The 16921-nt window shown below is 46.1% G+C and overlaps 1 protein-coding gene across 3 annotated transcripts; it reads right to left on the bottom strand.

Moving 5' to 3' along the window:
* Nucleotides 1-68: 68 nt before the first annotated feature.
* Nucleotides 69-16613, bottom strand: IVNS1ABP (influenza virus NS1A binding protein). Of its 3 annotated transcripts, none has more exons than XM_058030201.1 (15): nucleotides 16368-16613; nucleotides 10598-10827; nucleotides 9299-9491; nucleotides 8820-8989; nucleotides 8657-8732; nucleotides 7778-7951; nucleotides 7308-7433; nucleotides 5837-5944; nucleotides 3650-3776; nucleotides 2917-3141; nucleotides 2719-2840; nucleotides 2432-2558; nucleotides 2219-2350; nucleotides 1912-2085; nucleotides 69-1495 (listed from the first exon to the last, which is right to left on the bottom strand). In XM_058030201.1, the coding sequence occupies exons 3-15, from the start codon at nucleotides 9431-9433 to the stop codon at nucleotides 1242-1244; spliced, it is 1950 nt and encodes a 649-aa protein (XP_057886184.1). In that variant the 5' UTR covers nucleotides 9434-9491; nucleotides 10598-10827; nucleotides 16368-16613; the 3' UTR covers nucleotides 69-1241. The 3 variants fall into 3 exon arrangements, with proteins under 3 accessions (XP_057886184.1, XP_057886186.1, XP_057886185.1); XM_058030203.1 differs by having other exon boundaries at nucleotides 9299-9425; nucleotides 16368-16612; XM_058030202.1 differs by lacking the exon at nucleotides 16368-16613 and adding an exon at nucleotides 11285-11512.
* Between the last annotated feature and the right edge of the window lie 308 nt (nucleotides 16614-16921).

Raw genomic sequence — 16921 nt, 5'->3', positions numbered from 1 at the left:
CACTTTTTGTATCCCTCTGGACACCGCCTCCTTGAAGAAAAGGACACACAGCCAGGTCAGGGCACGCCTGTGGTGCAAGGGTTTCCCAAAAGGTACCTTTAATGTGTTTGCAGCAGCAGCAAGCAGTCAGTGCTAGTTTTGGCACCCAGAGTTAGATGTGCAGCACTACACATTAGACACCAAGTCATCCCACCCCGATGTTTGATCCATAGGAACAGAGAAAGTGAACTAAAACAGGACTATGAGCACATACAAAATCAAGTTATTTGTGTTCTATCACACTTCCAGCTGGTAATATTAGAAAAATAAACTTAAGACAGATACTACAACACATTTTCTTTGCCAGCTGGCAAGAGTTTAAAACCCATGAGAACCCCCCTCCCCAAACTATTGTAGTTGTACAAAGATCAGCTCACCCAGAGTAACAAAACTGCTGTACAGAAAGCATGCTCTGCATTCTCCTCAAAACACTTGGAGCCAGAATCCTTTTCCCAGCCTAGAAAGTCTAGGTGTGTCATGTCCAGAAACCCTATGCAGCTCTAAGGAAGGTGGTGCAGACTAACTCACACTATTGCAGCAGAGGCAGCAGCTCACCTGTGGGGGCAATCCACTGTCCCACCTGGGCTCTAGAAACTCCAAGGCTCTCTCTGTTTCAATAACCATTTATCTGCCATTTGCATTTCAACAGACAAAATACTCTGCTGAGTATATAAAAAGTGTTATAAAAAGGCAATTGTAAAAGATAAGGTATTAGCAGAGGCATGTCAGCATTTTTAATAAAAAAAATAGCCATTGTATCTATTTAAATAAGGCTTCTTGTTACAGATTGTTCCAGTTACTGAAGGAAACCAAGGCCTGATGAAAGAAAAAAACATTATCCCCCACAAATTTTACCCTTCTTGCCCCAAGAACACACCTCCAAGAAGTCATCCAATGTGCAAAGTGACAAATACTGGGGGAAGCTCCTGAAATGATATGCCCAGTCTAGTTTCTCCTGCATTATCGTCAAAATCTTAAAACAAAACCAAAACCTTTAAAGTCCTAAAATACACAAAAAAACCCTTCATCTCAATATTTTTTCCAAAACAAATATATACAGCACGTTAATATGCAATATGCAAAAGCTCTGTGTTGCTGTTGGCAACATCTATGCCCTCCCCACCCCTATTCACAGGTGTACCTCTAACTGAAACACAATTACATCACTAAGCCTGTTAGTTTGAAAAGGGAATTTAATTCACTTAAAACTTGTAAATTTTGGTGTAGGGGCTCCACTCGTTTGACTCTGGATTGTAGACCTCAAGTGTGTTCAAGAACTCGTTGCCATCAAAGCCCCCCACTGCATAAATGGTGTTGGCCACGGTGGTGATGCCAGCGTTGCTCCTGGGCGTGGTCATGCTGCCCATCATCTTCCACTCGTTCCTGGCAGGGTCGTACATCTCCACACAGCTCACCGCGTGCGTGCCGTCAAATCCTCCGGCCACAAAGAGCTTCCCTGTGTGAGGAAAGGGAGCCACGCTCACTGCTCAGCACCAGCTGGCCCTGTGCTCCCACCAGCAGGCTCAACACAGCCCCAAGGGAGCCAGGTGCTGTCACAGACCTTGGCCTGGTCAAGGTCTGCACTTAGAGGAGCGATCTGCTTTGGGTCTCCTGCCCATGACAGCTAAAGGGAATTTGAAGACCAAAGTCCAAATTCAAAGAGGTGCAGCTCTTGAAGCTGCACAGTGACACTTTCAGAAGAAAGAGGTGCAGTGAATGGCCCACAACCAAGAGGTTTTTCTTTTTAATTAAAACTGGGCATTTAACCAGGCTCCTACTGTATTGTTCCCTGCCCAGAAAGGAGCACAGCTTTGTATTCTACTCGCACGACAGCAGACATGAAAGGCCCCGAGGCAGCAGCCCCAGCCCTACCATCTCTGACAGCCGCGCCGGCGCCGCGCCGTGCCACGTTCATGGGCGCCATCAGGGTCCAGGTGTTGTTCTCGGGGTTGTAGCGCTCCACGCTGTTGAGGCAGTTCCACGACTCGGCCCCACCGATGATGTACAGGTACCCCCCCAGCTCACACACGGCCGACTGGTGCCTCCCTGCAAGCAAAGCCAGCACAGTCAGCCACCAGCAACTCAAAGGGGCAGTTTTGGTTTTTCTAGTTTTTGGTTTGGTGCAGTTCTGCAGTTGCCCTTTTCTCCCCGTCCCTGCCCAGCTCCCCAACGAACTTACGGATGTTAAGGGGAGCACAGCTCGTCCAAGCCTTTGTTACGGGATCAAACACATCACAGTTCTTCAGTCCTTTCTGGCCATAGGGATCAGAACCACCCACAATGTACAGCTTTCCATTCAGGGCACACACTCCTGTTGATACAGGACAGAATGGCAAGTGAGTAAGAAGTGGCTGAGTCTCCACCCCCCAACTGGGCGCCGCAGAGGCCTCACCTGCGTTGCAGCGGTTGGTCCGCAGCTCGGGGACAGGGGTCCAGTCATCAATCTCGGGCTCGTACATCTCTCCACAGCTCAAGTCATCCGAGTGGCCGTTTGACCCACCCACGACGTACAGCTGCCCCTGAGAGGAACAAACCAACACCCGTCACCTCTGAGCACACCAGTCAGCTCATGAGCACTTGGATAACCACGAACTACAGAGAAACAACTTTAGAGCCACCCTGCTCAGTGTGCCCTGTTCAGCTCAGCCCAGGTGCAGGCTGGCTCCCCACCCCACACACCATCAGCACCGCCATCTGGAACCGGGCCCTCGGCGTCCTCATGGGTGCGATGAACGTCCAGGTGTCCTTCTCAGGGTCGTAGCACTCCACGGTGCGCAGGCACTCCTCCCTGTTGTAGCCCCCTGCAAGCGAGAGGTTACTGGCCCCGCATCCAGAGGCACCGGCCCAGCCCTGCCCGCCTCCCCTGCCCCGGCTCACCCGCAGCGATGAGCTTGCCGTTGAGCTCGGCCGTGCCCAGCCCCGAGCGCGCGTACTGCATGGGGGACATGGGCTTCTCGATGAGGTCGCTGGGCTGCAGCTCGAAGCTCAGGCTCTTCAGCAGCCGTGGGGTGCTCGAGGGGGAGCTCTGGGGGCTGTTGCGGCCGTGCAGGAAGATGACACACAGCACCCCGTCCAGCACCGCCAGGCACAGGTACGTGTTACCTGCGGGGACAGCACACCCTCAGCACGGTGCCACTGAAGGGGCACTGAGCTGGGTGCCACATGGGCTCTGCAGCTTGTGCCACTCCCCTCAGCAGCACAGAAACTTAATTTTTTCAGATTACTGGTTTCAAAAGTATTAGTTATTGACAAATATGCTTTAGATACTGAAAGAGCACTTGAACGACATACAACAGCAACTTAAACATGTGCTGGGAGTCTCCTTGCACACACAGAGCAAACAGCTCTGTTAATTAACTATGGACTGCCTGTCTCCTTAGGATTTTCTGGGAAAATGATGACACACCATGGATTTAGTTCATAAGGAACTGAAATGTATGTCATCCCAGGTACATCAGAAGCACCCTACAAATTACTTGACTTGTATCATCAGTAAGAAGAAACACCTCAGCATTCCTCAGAGATGTGAAGGAAATCCCCAGGGAGCAGAAGGTGGCAGGTACCCAAGAAGAGACACATCTGTTAGACAACCCCTGCCCCTGTTACTCACTCGAAGTCTTCTCTGAAGCAATGATTTTCCACTCGTGTTTAGGACTCTGAACAGTAGCATTTGGAGAAAGACTTCCAGAGGAGCTGCTACTGATCTGCTTGTGATCATTCTCACGTGGTGGCCTCTTCTGCAAAATCAAAAGGCAGCTACAGAAACCTAGCCAGAGACTACAGCTCCTTCTACCTCTGCTTCTCTGAGACACTGTGTAGCTACTCCAGAGCACACTTGTCTACACCTCCGCAGAGCAGCATTTATAGCACACCTATATTTTCAGCAGAACATCTTGCCTGCCCAGCAACAGTGGCCAAAAGCCACCCTACACTTTTCTCCTGGAACTCACTTTATCCTGTAACTGCAGCTTTATACTGCTGGTGCTGGACTGCAAATCCCTAAAGTAAGTGTGCATTTCTAGCAGGATTTACAAATATAAGGGAATAGTTACATGCAGCTGGAGAGAACTGAGCTAACACACAGGAGCCTCACTCCCAAGCTCTGCTTCTGGAACTTGAGGTAATTATATAATGCTGTTTGGAAGTGAATAAACTATTCTCTTCATTCCCTGAAGACAAACTAATTTCACCTCAGTTCCCCTCTGTGCTCAGATTAGCTGTTTCTTGGATTTTACTCCCTTGATACTTCCACTAACAAGAAATTTCTGCTTTCTTTTTATCTCCAATTAAATTTCTACTGTAGCTTACATTATTTTACTCTACTAAGAAAAAACTCAAAATTCCCACTTTCAGCACAGTTGGTTGGGTTGTTGAGGCTTTTCCTGAAGCACAGAAAGTTACTGTGCTGTCTGTACTGTTCAGCAGCAGAGTTTATGACCACAGTACCAAGTCTGCGATGCCTGCACAGTTCCCTGGAGCCTGATCTCCATGGAAACTGTCACAAGACTTCAGAAACACATCACCTAACTCAGATAACCTCACACAGAGGAGCTGGATTGCTAAGCTCAGCTCACCGTGACAAGCAGTGTACTTGTAGAGAGCTTTTTTTTTTATTTCTGAACCTTCATCCAATTAACCACTTAAGCTCTTATCATTAAATTGCCTCAACAGCAACAGAAAATACAAAGTTTTGTAATTTAAAAATGTAAAATTTTTCCAGGACTAGCATCTAGGGGATTTTTAGTGTTAGTTCCCTCAACAGTTAAGGATGTCTGAAGTTGGTGATTTTTCTTATTAGGAAGGATTTGCAGAAAAACATTGAGAAGTCCTGGTCTTAGTTCTAAAAATGAACCGTTCTAACATTCGCCTCTCTGCTTCTAAGCATTACAAATTGTATCCAGAGGTAGAGAACCCTGTGAAGGCTTTCTAAAAACAATTAACAAACTGGAAAATTAGCTGGCTTTTCCATTTCCTCTCATTTTACTTCTAAAATCCACATTCTGGGATGGACAGTGTTTTCCACATTAGCTAAGAATTTCATGAAGGAAACTTTTTGTTTGAACATGTTTCACTGTTATAAAATATTACAATGTATTTGCTTCAAATTCTTAAATTTAAACCAAGTTCACTTGTATAAAGCAACTGATAATTTACAACTGTTAGTCCTTTTTGATTGTTTCTATCTTAGCCTGCGTTTGTACTAAGCCATGTGGTTTTCTGGAGCTCAGAAGGATTACACCTGGTAAGAAATAAATAAAACTATAACAAAAGACCTCTCCAAAAGCACAGGAGTGATTTGCACTCAGTCAAAGCATCAGAGAGATTTGGCAGCTACACCACCAGTGCAGCTGAACAAAAGAAGCGGACGCTGGCAGCTGAAGGATTAGAACTTGGATCTGGAATCTTTTTCTGGGTCCAAATTTACCAGACACATTCCCCACTGCAAGCCAAGCAGTCCGTGTTTCTCTACAGTCTCTGGGAACTCTACAAGGTCTCAGCTGACTTCCTACAGCTGAGTGCTTGTCTGCCTCTTCTTTCTTCTAACAGCTAGGATTGATTTTGAAGTCAGAATTAGAGCACTGTTGTGCAAAGGCCGAGAGTCAGCCCAGCCTGCCAGAGAGACAGAAGCTGAGAGCACATCATGGCCTGCAGCAGCTCCCAGCCAGACACCTTCTCCTGCTGCCTTTCTCCACTACAGCACCTGCTGCCTTCTCTGCCAGCAGAACACAGGACTTCAGGTGTGCTGTAAACTGCTCCAGTCTACCTGGGGTTACCTGAGACTGTCTGCAATTGGTACCTGCACAAACTGAATGTGGTCATCATCACTGCCATACACCTCAGCCTGTCCATCTAGCAGATTTCCATCAAGCAGCTTGTGATCAGCTGAGTAGTACAGCGTTTGCACCTGCAAAAACAACAACAGAACACCCATGTGGCTGCTGTCTCTGTGCTCCTCAGCTACAGGCACATTACCCCAGGCACCACACTGCTCGTCAGCTCATCTCAAGCTCGCACAGTGGCAAAACTAAAAGGAAGCAGATGTCATGGTGGCAATCTTCAAATAGGGAGTGATGGTTCCTTACTTTCTCAGCTTGAGAGAAATCTTCATTTTCCATGGGCTTCTGCTGTTTTCCCAGCACAGAAACATTAGACAAGCAAAAGGCACATTAATTTGCAGAGTTACACAAATTCACAGTCTCATGCAAGCATTTCCTTATCCCTGCACACAAGTTTTCTGCTATGAAAAATACACATATTTATCTCCATCAAAAAAGGCCAAGAGAAGCCAACAGACTCTAAAAGAAAGGTATGGGAATGAGGGAAGACAACACCAATTTAAGGTCTGGAAGAAACTGTTGTCCACCACTGAAACCAGATGCAGCTGTTTCAACGAAATGCATCTTAATTTCAACATGATGTTTTAAATTAGTTTCTCCAAGAGGAAATATACACTTGAGATTATACGACAGCATCAACATGTACTTTTGCCTAGACAAGTGTTTCTGGGGATCTTTTGTCCTTGTAATAGCAGATTTTGAAAATTTTGAAGAATTTCACAAGATTTGGTAAAGTCCGTTTGCTGGAGCCAATTAAAAATTTTATCTCCCCGCTAATTTTGCCATTAAACACTGCCCAGGCTACATCTACCATTAGTATTCATGAGAAAAGCCATTTAACAACACACAAGTTTGAAAATAATGCATCCTGTAAAGGAGTAAGTAAACACCATTAAATCATCATGATCGTTCTCTGCCCACAGCGGATTTTCTTAGGAGCACTGGGGCAGGACTGCTGCTTCTGTACGTGTCAATACACTTGAGGCTCTTCTTGGTTCTTCAGCCTTGGTATCCTAGTTTTGTTAATAAACCTATGGGGAGATAAACCAATGGGGAGGAACAACCATTAGAAGCTTTTACCTACTGTGCATTTACAAGCAAAACCTGCAAAGGAAAACATCACCAATCTATGGCAAGTCTCAGTACCACCTCCCCAAACTAAAGCAGATACAGGCCACTCTCAGGCTACTATACAGCAACGGGGAGCAAAAAGGAAAGTGAAGACCAGACTGAACAGTGTATTCAGCTCACCTGAACACCCCCCCAGTTTCTCAGCTTAGGGGTACCTACAGCAAAATTTAAATTCTTTAGGGTCAGTTAAAAAAGTGAAGGGGGAAAAAAAAAGAAAAAAAAAGGGATCATCCTTCATATTGGCTTTTTTTGGGTTTTTTTAATGATTAATCCCAAGATCCCATTTTCTTAAAGACTAACCTCTTCCATGAGATCTTCCAGGTTGCCTCCGTTCTCCCAGATGCTGCGCTGTACCCAGTTGATTACCTTTGTGTACAATTTGCCGTTGCTGGGTAGGCCAACATTATCTTCCAGCATTATTTCAAGCTTGAGGGAGAAGAGAAAATATTATTTAGTCTCTAGGAATTTACTCTCTCTGTTCTCTCTTTACTACAGAGCCAGAAAACACCACAAGGAGCTTTCAGCCTATGAAACTAAGAAGCACATTTAAATACAATCACCTTTTACACCTGGAAAGGGTGACAGCACATGTTCTCTACAGTTAAGGTTCACAGCACTAAGAATAGGACACAGATCCAAAACTGTCACATACTGGCAGCAGTCAGTACACCAAGTTTTCCTGCCCTCCAAAGAGAAGGAAATCCTAGTTGCTCCTCAGGTTGCTTTTGGGAGATCCTGTACCAGAAGGAATTCTACAAACTTAGGCTAACCTTTAACCGTGGCAGCTTGAGAAACTCCTCCTGTTCTGAAATCTCTACAAGGTGTTCCTGAATGTAGCCATCGATCTTGTGCAACAGCCGGGAGTCTCCCATGCAGCTGGCGAAGTTCCGGTAGGAGATGCAGCTCTGCACGTCCATCTTGGACAGCAAATAGTCACCACAAACCTGGCAATGCAAGCAGACAGTTTTTATACATTTGAATTATCTATCCCAACACAGAGCAGCTGTTTTCTAACTGCAGAGCAGTGACTCTGCTGTCATCCCCATGTCAGTGCTGTACAGGGAATGTTGCCTTCCACAGCAGTATGCACATCTTAAATTAACAACTCAAACACATTTGGAAGCTACTGACATCTGCATTGACCCCATGCTTTTCTACTGAACACCTATTCAAAACTGCTTCTCAGTCAGGCGAGCTAATGATCCCAATTCCCTTTTTAAGGGTACCCTTATCTGCAGCTAATGGTATTTTCAAAGTCAAGCACTACCAAATTATGTTCAGGAGTGTGTGAATTGCTCTTTTTCTGATAGATTTACAGGTTTGTTCATGCTCCCAACACAACCAAGCACAGCACTGCTGCCACAGACCTGAAGGTAAGGAATCAGCCAAGATTTAAACCTGTTTTTCTTACATAGGTGCACAAATACAAAACATAACTTCAGGGAACACCCTGGCACCTAGACAGTGCAAGTGGAAGCAACACATCCAGCTGGCACCAAATCAGTACAGTGCAAAGGAACATCTACAGCAGCTTTGTGCTGAGCACTTCTTCCACAGAAGCATCAGGTTTAGGCTCACTAACACCAAAAGGTGCAATGCTGTCAGCCTGGGAAGGCAGAACGGACTTCCAGAAGAGCTGAGAACCATACCTGCTTAACCCTCTCCATCTTCAACTTCTTTGCTGCAGAGTATACATCTTTCACCAGCTCTTTATCAGCTTTTAACCTATTAAATAGAGAAATTTTCCTCTTATTATTCTGATTTTTCAAATCAAAGTCTATCCTCTCTCTAGTTACCATGAGAACTACTTACTGAGCAGTATAGGCATAATTCAACAGAACTTCAACAGCTTCTGGGTTGAGATCATCAAATTTCACATGGGAAACTCCATGGCAGTCGCTGTCAGTGTTGAAGATTTCGAACAGGTAGGGACTGCAGCATGCCAGCACGGCTCGGTGCGCCAGCATCTCGTGTCCACACACCTTATGTCAAACACAAGCAAGAAGCCCATGTGCTAGTGAGGATTTTTTGTAATTACCTTTGCATTTTCACAACATGAAGGCCAACTCAGGTGAGTGCCACAGTTCAAATCAATTTTTCAAATCAACAGTCTCCAGCTGTAAGTTAGCATCACTTCTCTCAAAGTGTATCCCATTTGGATTTTTTTTAGTATGCATTTTTCAGAAAAATGGGCTTCTAAAATCTCCCATCTCCCAGTCTGTGAAGCAACAGCTCCATGTGGTGTAAGCCCACATGCCCCCAGGCTCCCCAGGGTGGCAGGGCACAGGTACCTGGAGGCGGACGTCGCAGAACTGACCGCTCTTCCGTAAGGCGTTGAGTTTGGCAACAGACGACTCGATGAAGTTCTCATCCTCAAACATCAAATACCCGTTGGGAATCATTTTGGTGTTGGCCTGGCTGCACATGCAATGGGCAAAGGTTACACACACAGCATCTGGCTTCAGTGCAGCAGCACTAGCAACACTGTTTGCAAACAAACACGCAGGGGGCATTAATGGATTAATGATTTTCAGAGATTGAGGCCACATCCCTTCAGCAGGTACTGGGTTCAAACCACAGGCTGAATCTGCGCCAGCTCTGTGGGAGCAAGCTGGGAACCACTGGATTACACGGATTCCCTTCCCTAAAGATCTTTTTTCGTATATCCATCCCCAGCTATCATTATTCATCACCACTTTCTGCTCCCTACCACTCTGGTCCAGCTGCATTTTTGCACACACAACACCCAGCTACACTGAAAAATAAGAACTGAGAATTTAAAGTAGCTTGTGAAGTAGAATAGATAGATAAACATTTTCTGTTAAATTTTATGAGTAATGACTCAGTATTTTAGAGCAGCTGGAAGTCATGAAAACATTATGACCAACAAAACAGACAATTTAATAAATTCTGAACAGCAAAAATGTATTTTAAATCATCTCAAAGATAGAACAACTTCCTTTGAAGACCTCAGCCATACACAAAGATACCACCTCAGGGACATCAGTCAAAGACTGGGAAAGTAACTTCAGGAAACTTTAATTTTTTTTATCTGGAAGCTACTTCTTAGCTCCTTTAATTGATTCTTATTTAGTTAAGCACTTTCCAAATAAGAAGCTAATTAAGAACACTTAACTATTACCCTTACATGACCTAGCAAATTTGAAATAGTAATTTAAAACAAAAAGCAGATTTCTAAGTTTGAGCTGCTAACATACACAGAAGTAGTTACCTTGAAAATCTTAGAGTATATGTAATATTCTATTAATGTTACCAGCAAAAATTTTTATTTCCACCTCAAGTTTACGAAAATTCTGAGGATCACACTAAATAAGAAAACTCCAAACCAGAAGTAGTGGATTGCAAAAATCAGTAATAAAAACACCGAAGCTCCCACAAATACTTCTACTGTTAATCCATCTATTTTAAATTCACTTACTACCGCGAGTATTCAACCCTAAACTGGAAACAATAATCTCACAAACATCCATCTGTTGTGTGTTATTGAAGAAAAGACACCAAGATTTTAAATTTACATAATTTCAGCAGAAGTATTAACTACTGTATACACAATTACTGGTATGACTTACCAAGCAAAGATGACTGTAAATTTAAAATAGCCCAATGGTGTCACTGTGTTAGAACAGAGCACTTGAGTTTCAGGATCTCCTGAGAGGGAAGATGTTTGTGGAAATGCAAAAGCAGACGTGTGTTTGCAGCTGCAATATGGATTCCAAAACTATCAGGCTTGAAGATGATGTAATATAGTCCTTAGGAGCTATAGACATGAATTTCTTCTGTGATAATCATGCATCATAACCTGCAATAAAGGAGAAGGTATCAAGTAAGGACAACAAATAGCACTGCCATGCATTTCACATAAAACTCGATTCATGGTCCTGACCCAAACAAACAAGTTTTTCTTCACAAACAAGTTGGGGTTGTTTTATTGTTGCAGTTGTTTTTGGGGGGTTTTTGGGTTTTTTCCCCCACAAAAAGCAAGCAGCCTGAAAAATTCCATATTGACACCAATATGTCCTCGTGCCTAATAAGAAATCAACCACATCATCATTCTACCCCTGGAGACAAGAAAAAGGCTAAATTAGTGCTTAGGAAAAAAGGTAGAACAGCTGAATCCCATTTTTCACCAATCTCTTACCAACTCAGCCTTTCAGCACATCCTGTTATCATTATTGCTTCCACAAGTAGGTAACTCACACGTAACACAACAGAAATGCCTCCATTTTATAAAAGCACACAATCCACAAGCCTCCTACCTTCAGCTCTTGTGCTCATCTACTTATAGCCTTCTTCTACCGAATGCCTAAAATTGTCTGAAGATGGATTAAGGACATGTCTGAAATGACTGGGCATGTCTCCAGTCTCTGCTGCTCCCAGAAATTATAAAGTCAGGAATCTGTAGGACAGCTTTCTTTGGTAAAAGGTCTCTCTCCTGGGAACAGACCCTGCAGGGGTCTGGCTGAGCTCGGCACTGGCAGTGCAGACTGGGGTGGCTTTGCTGGGAATTCACATGCTGGTGGGCTCTTTATGCCAGGATTTTTTGGGGAGGGGAGAAGAGGAGGGGGAGGAGCAGCAGGGAGGGAACAGGCAACAAACACTCACTCTGGAACTTTCCATGACCCTGGTGCCACCTCAGGAAAACATCAATCACTTCAGTTCCAACACTATATTTGTATCCACAGAATAAATGCCACATTCGGAACTGAGTTTCCTAAAAATAGGTGCAGCTCATTTCTCCTTGTCAAAAACCAAAAGTGCCCTGCAAGAGAACCTTGTGACCGTGGTGCAGGGCCAGTACTCAGCCCAGGGTGACTTTGGCAGGAGCAGTACCTGCCTGGTGCCTGGTGCAGCCCAGTAGCTCCAGCAGGAGGCTGATTTCCTGGGAGCAGCAGAGGGCATTGTCCCACCACGTACAGCTCCAGGGACACTGCCTCCACTCCCACAGCCCCAGCCAGCACAGAACCGTGCAGGCAGAGCAAACACTCGCTTGCTTGGCTCTGGAGCAGGCACAGACCCGCAGCCTGGAGAAGGGAACAGCTGCTCCCAAGCACTGCAGTGTCCCACATCAGGGGAACACAGCATTTGGAATGCTGGGCACTGCAGGAGCAGCACCCCTGCACACAACTTCCATCAGCTACGCCAGTGTGCTTCACTGGGAAAAGAAATCTCACATAAAGGTGAGATTAAATGATAATAAATTAAGGTATATTCTTCTTGTAATCCCACAGGCAAGTTAAGAAGGTGACACCAAGCTCTATTTAACAAATATTGTTTAATTAGGCATTTGGCAGTCAACACTTCCCCGTCAGTGTACAACTGGCATAATCACTGCAATTTTTAAAGCAAGCCAACTTCTCAAAACAGAACCCAAGAGCCTGATGTCCACACCTCCCCCAAAAATTCACCTCAAGCAAAACATTTCAAGTCACAGGACAGCTAGTCAAACTATTCTAACTAAATCCCACAATCAGCCTCGCTCAGTTTACATCTCTGGGTGTGTATTGTCACATTCTGCCGTAACACATCAGTTTTATTTGCAATCTCCTAACTCTGCCACATGTACTTGCTTGGGACCTTGAAGACCTAAGAAGGTCATCCAAAATAGTTCTGGGTTGAAATGGAAGATTTGTCTGTTAAAACCCTCCTTTGTGTGAGACACCAATCCCATGCAGATGCATTTATGTCCCCAATGGTATTGTCCAATCTGAATATCTAGGAATATGAACATTTTGGAATTTGAACATCTTAAGTATTGCCACAGAGTTTCAATGTTGTGTGTGTCATAGCTAATATTATTATTCAAAACAGCATCAAATAGCACAAGCAAATTCACAGCTTTCCTCATTTTAGTATGGAGTAATGCTGCTAGAACACAACCCGAACTATCAGCCAAAATTCATTGCAAAGTCAAGAATGCTGCCTCTTCTGCATTAAAGGTCATAAACAGATACTGCAAACAAACTCTTTCCTTTATTTTTTTAAATCAAAATCACTTTGTCATTACCTCCCCCTCCTTGCTTATACTCCCTTTTAGCTCAGCACATGAAGAAGTACTGTGGCATTTTTTATAATTATCCAGGATTTTACATTTTTTTAAGCCAAGTGAGATGTTCCCAGATGATTGTCAGCCAGGTAAAGCCTGGTGCCTCTGCCACCAAGACTGCATCCAAATGCACTTCTATAAACACATTAAAGCTACAGAATTATCATCCCAGAATGGGAACAACACATTCCACTGGAGAACACTCCTACTTGAGAGCAGCTGTTCTCATACTTTTAATATTATGCAAAAACGACAGAGTAATGCATAAACTCTGGATTTTTGTTGTAATTTTAACAGTAAGGACTGGTACTGGGGCTGGGGCTGGAGACTCCCTTGGATCAAGCGCCGATCAGCGGGCTCAGGCAGGCCTGAAGTCACGGAACATGCACACGGTGTGTTCTGGCACCCCAGCTGTTCCCAGGCACAGGAATGCAAGGACTCCAATGTCTGCCCAGCTGCTGGATTTTAAACACAGCCTTGTTGTAGTAACTGTGTTTCCTGAATGCCTCATGTCGTGCACAGACTGAGATTTTCCTTTGCCGTGTATGTGAACCACAGGGCCGTGAGTGAGTCACAGCTCATCATGCACTCAGAGATGAACTGGCTGCTCATTCCAGAAGGGAGGTTCCCTCCTTTCAAACTCCTCTATTTCACTGCTGCATTTAAAGGTACATTTAAGAAAGCCCACCTAAATAGCAATGACACTGAGACACAGTGATGCTCAGTGCTGCCCTAGGTGTCTCCCCTGCAGAGCCTCCTGCAGGAGCTGTGCTCTCAGGTGACCACCAAGCCAACGAGTCCCAGGGGCAGAGTCACCTTGCCCATGACCTAACAACACAGGGAACATCTATTTTGCCTCTCATATTTAATACAGCCCACTTTCCATGTGCAGTATTTGCTGTGCCAATTCTGCACAAATCTTTTAGTCAAATTAATGTATTACTTCTTCAACTCACAGGCAAAGCACTTCTTTGGGGGAGATACTTGATAACCTTTTGATTTAACATCAATACTTGCTGATGTAATGACAGATATTTGATTGACACTTGTGAAACAAAAATGGAATTTAACACCCAGCCGGAGCTTTCTGGCTTGTGACAGCCCAGCTCAGAAGAAATGTAGGTCACACCTACGACTGCTCACAGTCCATTATCTGTCTCAGAATATAAAACCAAACGTCCTCAAAACATTTATTTCATACATTGGCATTTATTTATGGTAAAAACACATCAACTTTTCATGTCTGAGTCTGCATTTGGGCAGAACATTGAAGACAAGACATTTATTAACATACTTTACACCACTAAAGAGGCCCAACCTCTTTATACCAGTAATCTACAGTAAGACTCAGAATTTAGAGCAATTTTGTTTTGCTTATTCACTTTTCAGTTGCTTTCCACTAAATATTTAGTCTCACTGACAACTATGACTTGTAGACAACATTTTTCTATTTCACTGCACATTGACCTTAGTCATGCTCCCATGCCAACAGTGAGGACAGGGAGAGGGAAGATGGAATATTTGCTATCACTGGTTAGGAATTGAAGAGGAATGACAGAGTACTGTGGACATTTTCCAAAATCTCTCACATGCACCCCGGGAAGGTGCAATGCTTGGACTGCCCTCTATAGAAAGCAAGCCCAGAGAACTCTTCCAAGCACATTTATGCATGCAGACTTTAAAAATTTATAAGCAGCAGGCTTCATGCTTGAATGTTACTGCTGTTCCAGCGACATCCCTCAGCTGCAGCACTCCGGCTGCTCATCCAGCACTGGCTCCCAGGACTGGCCTCCCACGCTTCTAAGCCCCAGCTCTGGTCATTAGTTCCCTTTTCACACTGGTTCTGCCCTTCCTCTCCCTTCCCATTTCGTACTTTCGCTGTTGTTCTCACAGTGCTTATCTACATCTCTTTTTCAACCTGCCTCACATTCGCTCTACTAAAATCTGAGTTCTTTCCTGCCCTTTGCCCACCCCCTAGGTCTATTTTTTTACTAACACAGACTTCCCACAGTTCTCCAAACATCTGTCACACAACCAAATCACTGAGTTTTGTTTATATGTCCTCCTTGTCTTCCACCCCCATTCCGGGCAGTTTTTGCCTTTCTTACCATCTCCTGCTCCTTAAGAATTCAAGCTGATGAAAATAAAATCAGGCTTAATTACAGCAGCTAACACACAGCTTCCTAACTGGAAAGTACTCCCCGACTGTTGCATGCTACACTCCAGGAGTCAAGCTTGTGGCTACAAAAATCTGCTTTTGAAAAGTAAACCAATCTCACCATCAAAGCACCACATCCTGCTTGCTTTCTTATTTTCTAGCTCTCTGACAGAAGAGAATAAATGTGGTGTCTACACACCCATCACTGCAAACAAGAAAAAAAAAAGTTTTCTCGTCACAAACCACACAAAGAGTGACATGAGACTGTATTTCCATTAGTCTATCACCACACATCTCCTTAGGAAATAACTCGGATGTTTCACCTCTCACTGCCAGTATTTTTCTACCCTGCATGAAATTACAGCCAATTCATATTTATTATCTGTGGGAATGCTGGGTGAAGAAACGGCAAAAGTGACAATGCAAAGGCATTTTCTACCTTGAAGCGCCTCTAAAAATTCTAAAAAACTCTGGAAATTGGTGCATGCAGGCAGAAAATACTGTACCCTTCCCAAAAAACCCTAAAAAATCCAAAACCAAACCGCTCTGCTCATTCACCCTCATCAGCTTTCCGCAGAAAGCACTAACGAGAGCTGACAGCCACCGGTTTTGCTTTACTATCTCCCACTTCCTAGAACTGGTAGAGATAACAGGGAGGGTCATGGCATTGGCAAACAGCAATCAGCACACGCTGCTCATCCTGGAGCGGCAATTTCCTCCAAAGTCCAGGATTCCCGCGATTCTCTTTTTCCCCCCGCCATTCCCGGTATAGGTTTAGGGAGATGCCTCTCCGCGGCTGCAGCGTGGCGCTGGGAGAGGCAGCGCCTGACCTTGGCCTCGCACCCGCAGGCGTGGGGAACCCGGGAATTCCCGGCCGGGGGCTACACCGCATTCCCCGGCCGCCGGGGCCCGCCCGTTCCCCCGGCACGGAGGGAGCGGCCTCACGCCCCTCAGGCCATGCGGGCAACTCCGCGGCCCAAGAAAACGGGCCCCGAACAAGCAACAAAAGCGCCGCGGGGCCGCAGGGACTGCGGTTCCCCGAGCGCCATGCGCCCGCCCGGGCCGCCGCCTCCGCCCGCTGCCCAGCGCCGAACAAAGCGCGGCCGCACGGCCCGTGCCCGGCCCCCGCCCGCCGTACCTGGTGCCTCTGGGCGCGGACGGCGCTGAACATATTGGGAGCCTCCAGAATGCGGGGGAAGAAGACTCGCAGGCGCAACCCCGGCTGGCCGGGAAGGAGCAGCGGAGGAACAGAGGGAGCGGAGGGCGCGGAGCTGCCGATGGAAGGCGGGAGCGCAGCGGGTAAGCGAGGCCACGCGAGCTACGGACACACGCAGAGAGCTGCGCCCGGGACCCTCCTCCTCCGGGAGGCGGGAGGAGAGCGGGGAGGGGAGGAGGCGGTGCTGGGGCGGCCACGGTCGGCTCCGCTCGACCGCGAAACGAGTCCGGCCGCCCCGCCCCGCCCTGCCCCTCCGCGGCCCCTCCGCGGCCCCTCCGCCTCCGGGCCGGCGGGAAGAGGCGCCGTGCCCGGCGGGGCTGAGGCGGAGGAAACGGTGGGGCCGGAGCGCTGTGCCCGTTTCTGCCCGTACCGGCTGCGGCCGTGAGTGTTGGTCGCAGCCACGAGCGCAACTGGTTCAGTAGGCTTTCTCTTTCGGACCTGGCGCTGCTTGTTCTCCTCAGCCATGAGATCCTGCC

Source organism: Melospiza georgiana, chromosome 9 (assembly GCF_028018845.1).
Source record: "Melospiza georgiana isolate bMelGeo1 chromosome 9, bMelGeo1.pri, whole genome shotgun sequence".
NCBI lineage: Eukaryota > Metazoa > Chordata > Aves > Passeriformes > Passerellidae > Melospiza > Melospiza georgiana.
The sequence above is the reverse complement of the archived record's forward strand: the minus strand, read 5'-3'. Positions and strand labels throughout refer to the sequence as shown.

What these genes read in the sequence shown, in the direction of transcription:
- IVNS1ABP (XM_058030201.1), bottom strand. Translation starts at nt 9,433, where the DNA reads ATGTGCAGCCAGGCCAACACCAAAATGATTCCCAACGGGTATTTGATG. An exon ending in AATTATGCCTATACTGCTCA is followed by an intron (nt 8,733 to 8,819) that starts GTAAGTAGTTCT and finishes TCTATTTAATAG; the next exon opens with GTTAAAAGCTGATAAAGAGC. An exon ending in TGGAAGATCTCATGGAAGAG is followed by an intron (nt 5,945 to 7,307) that starts GTTAGTCTTTAA and finishes TTGTTTTTGCAG; the next exon opens with GTGCAAACGCTGTACTACTC.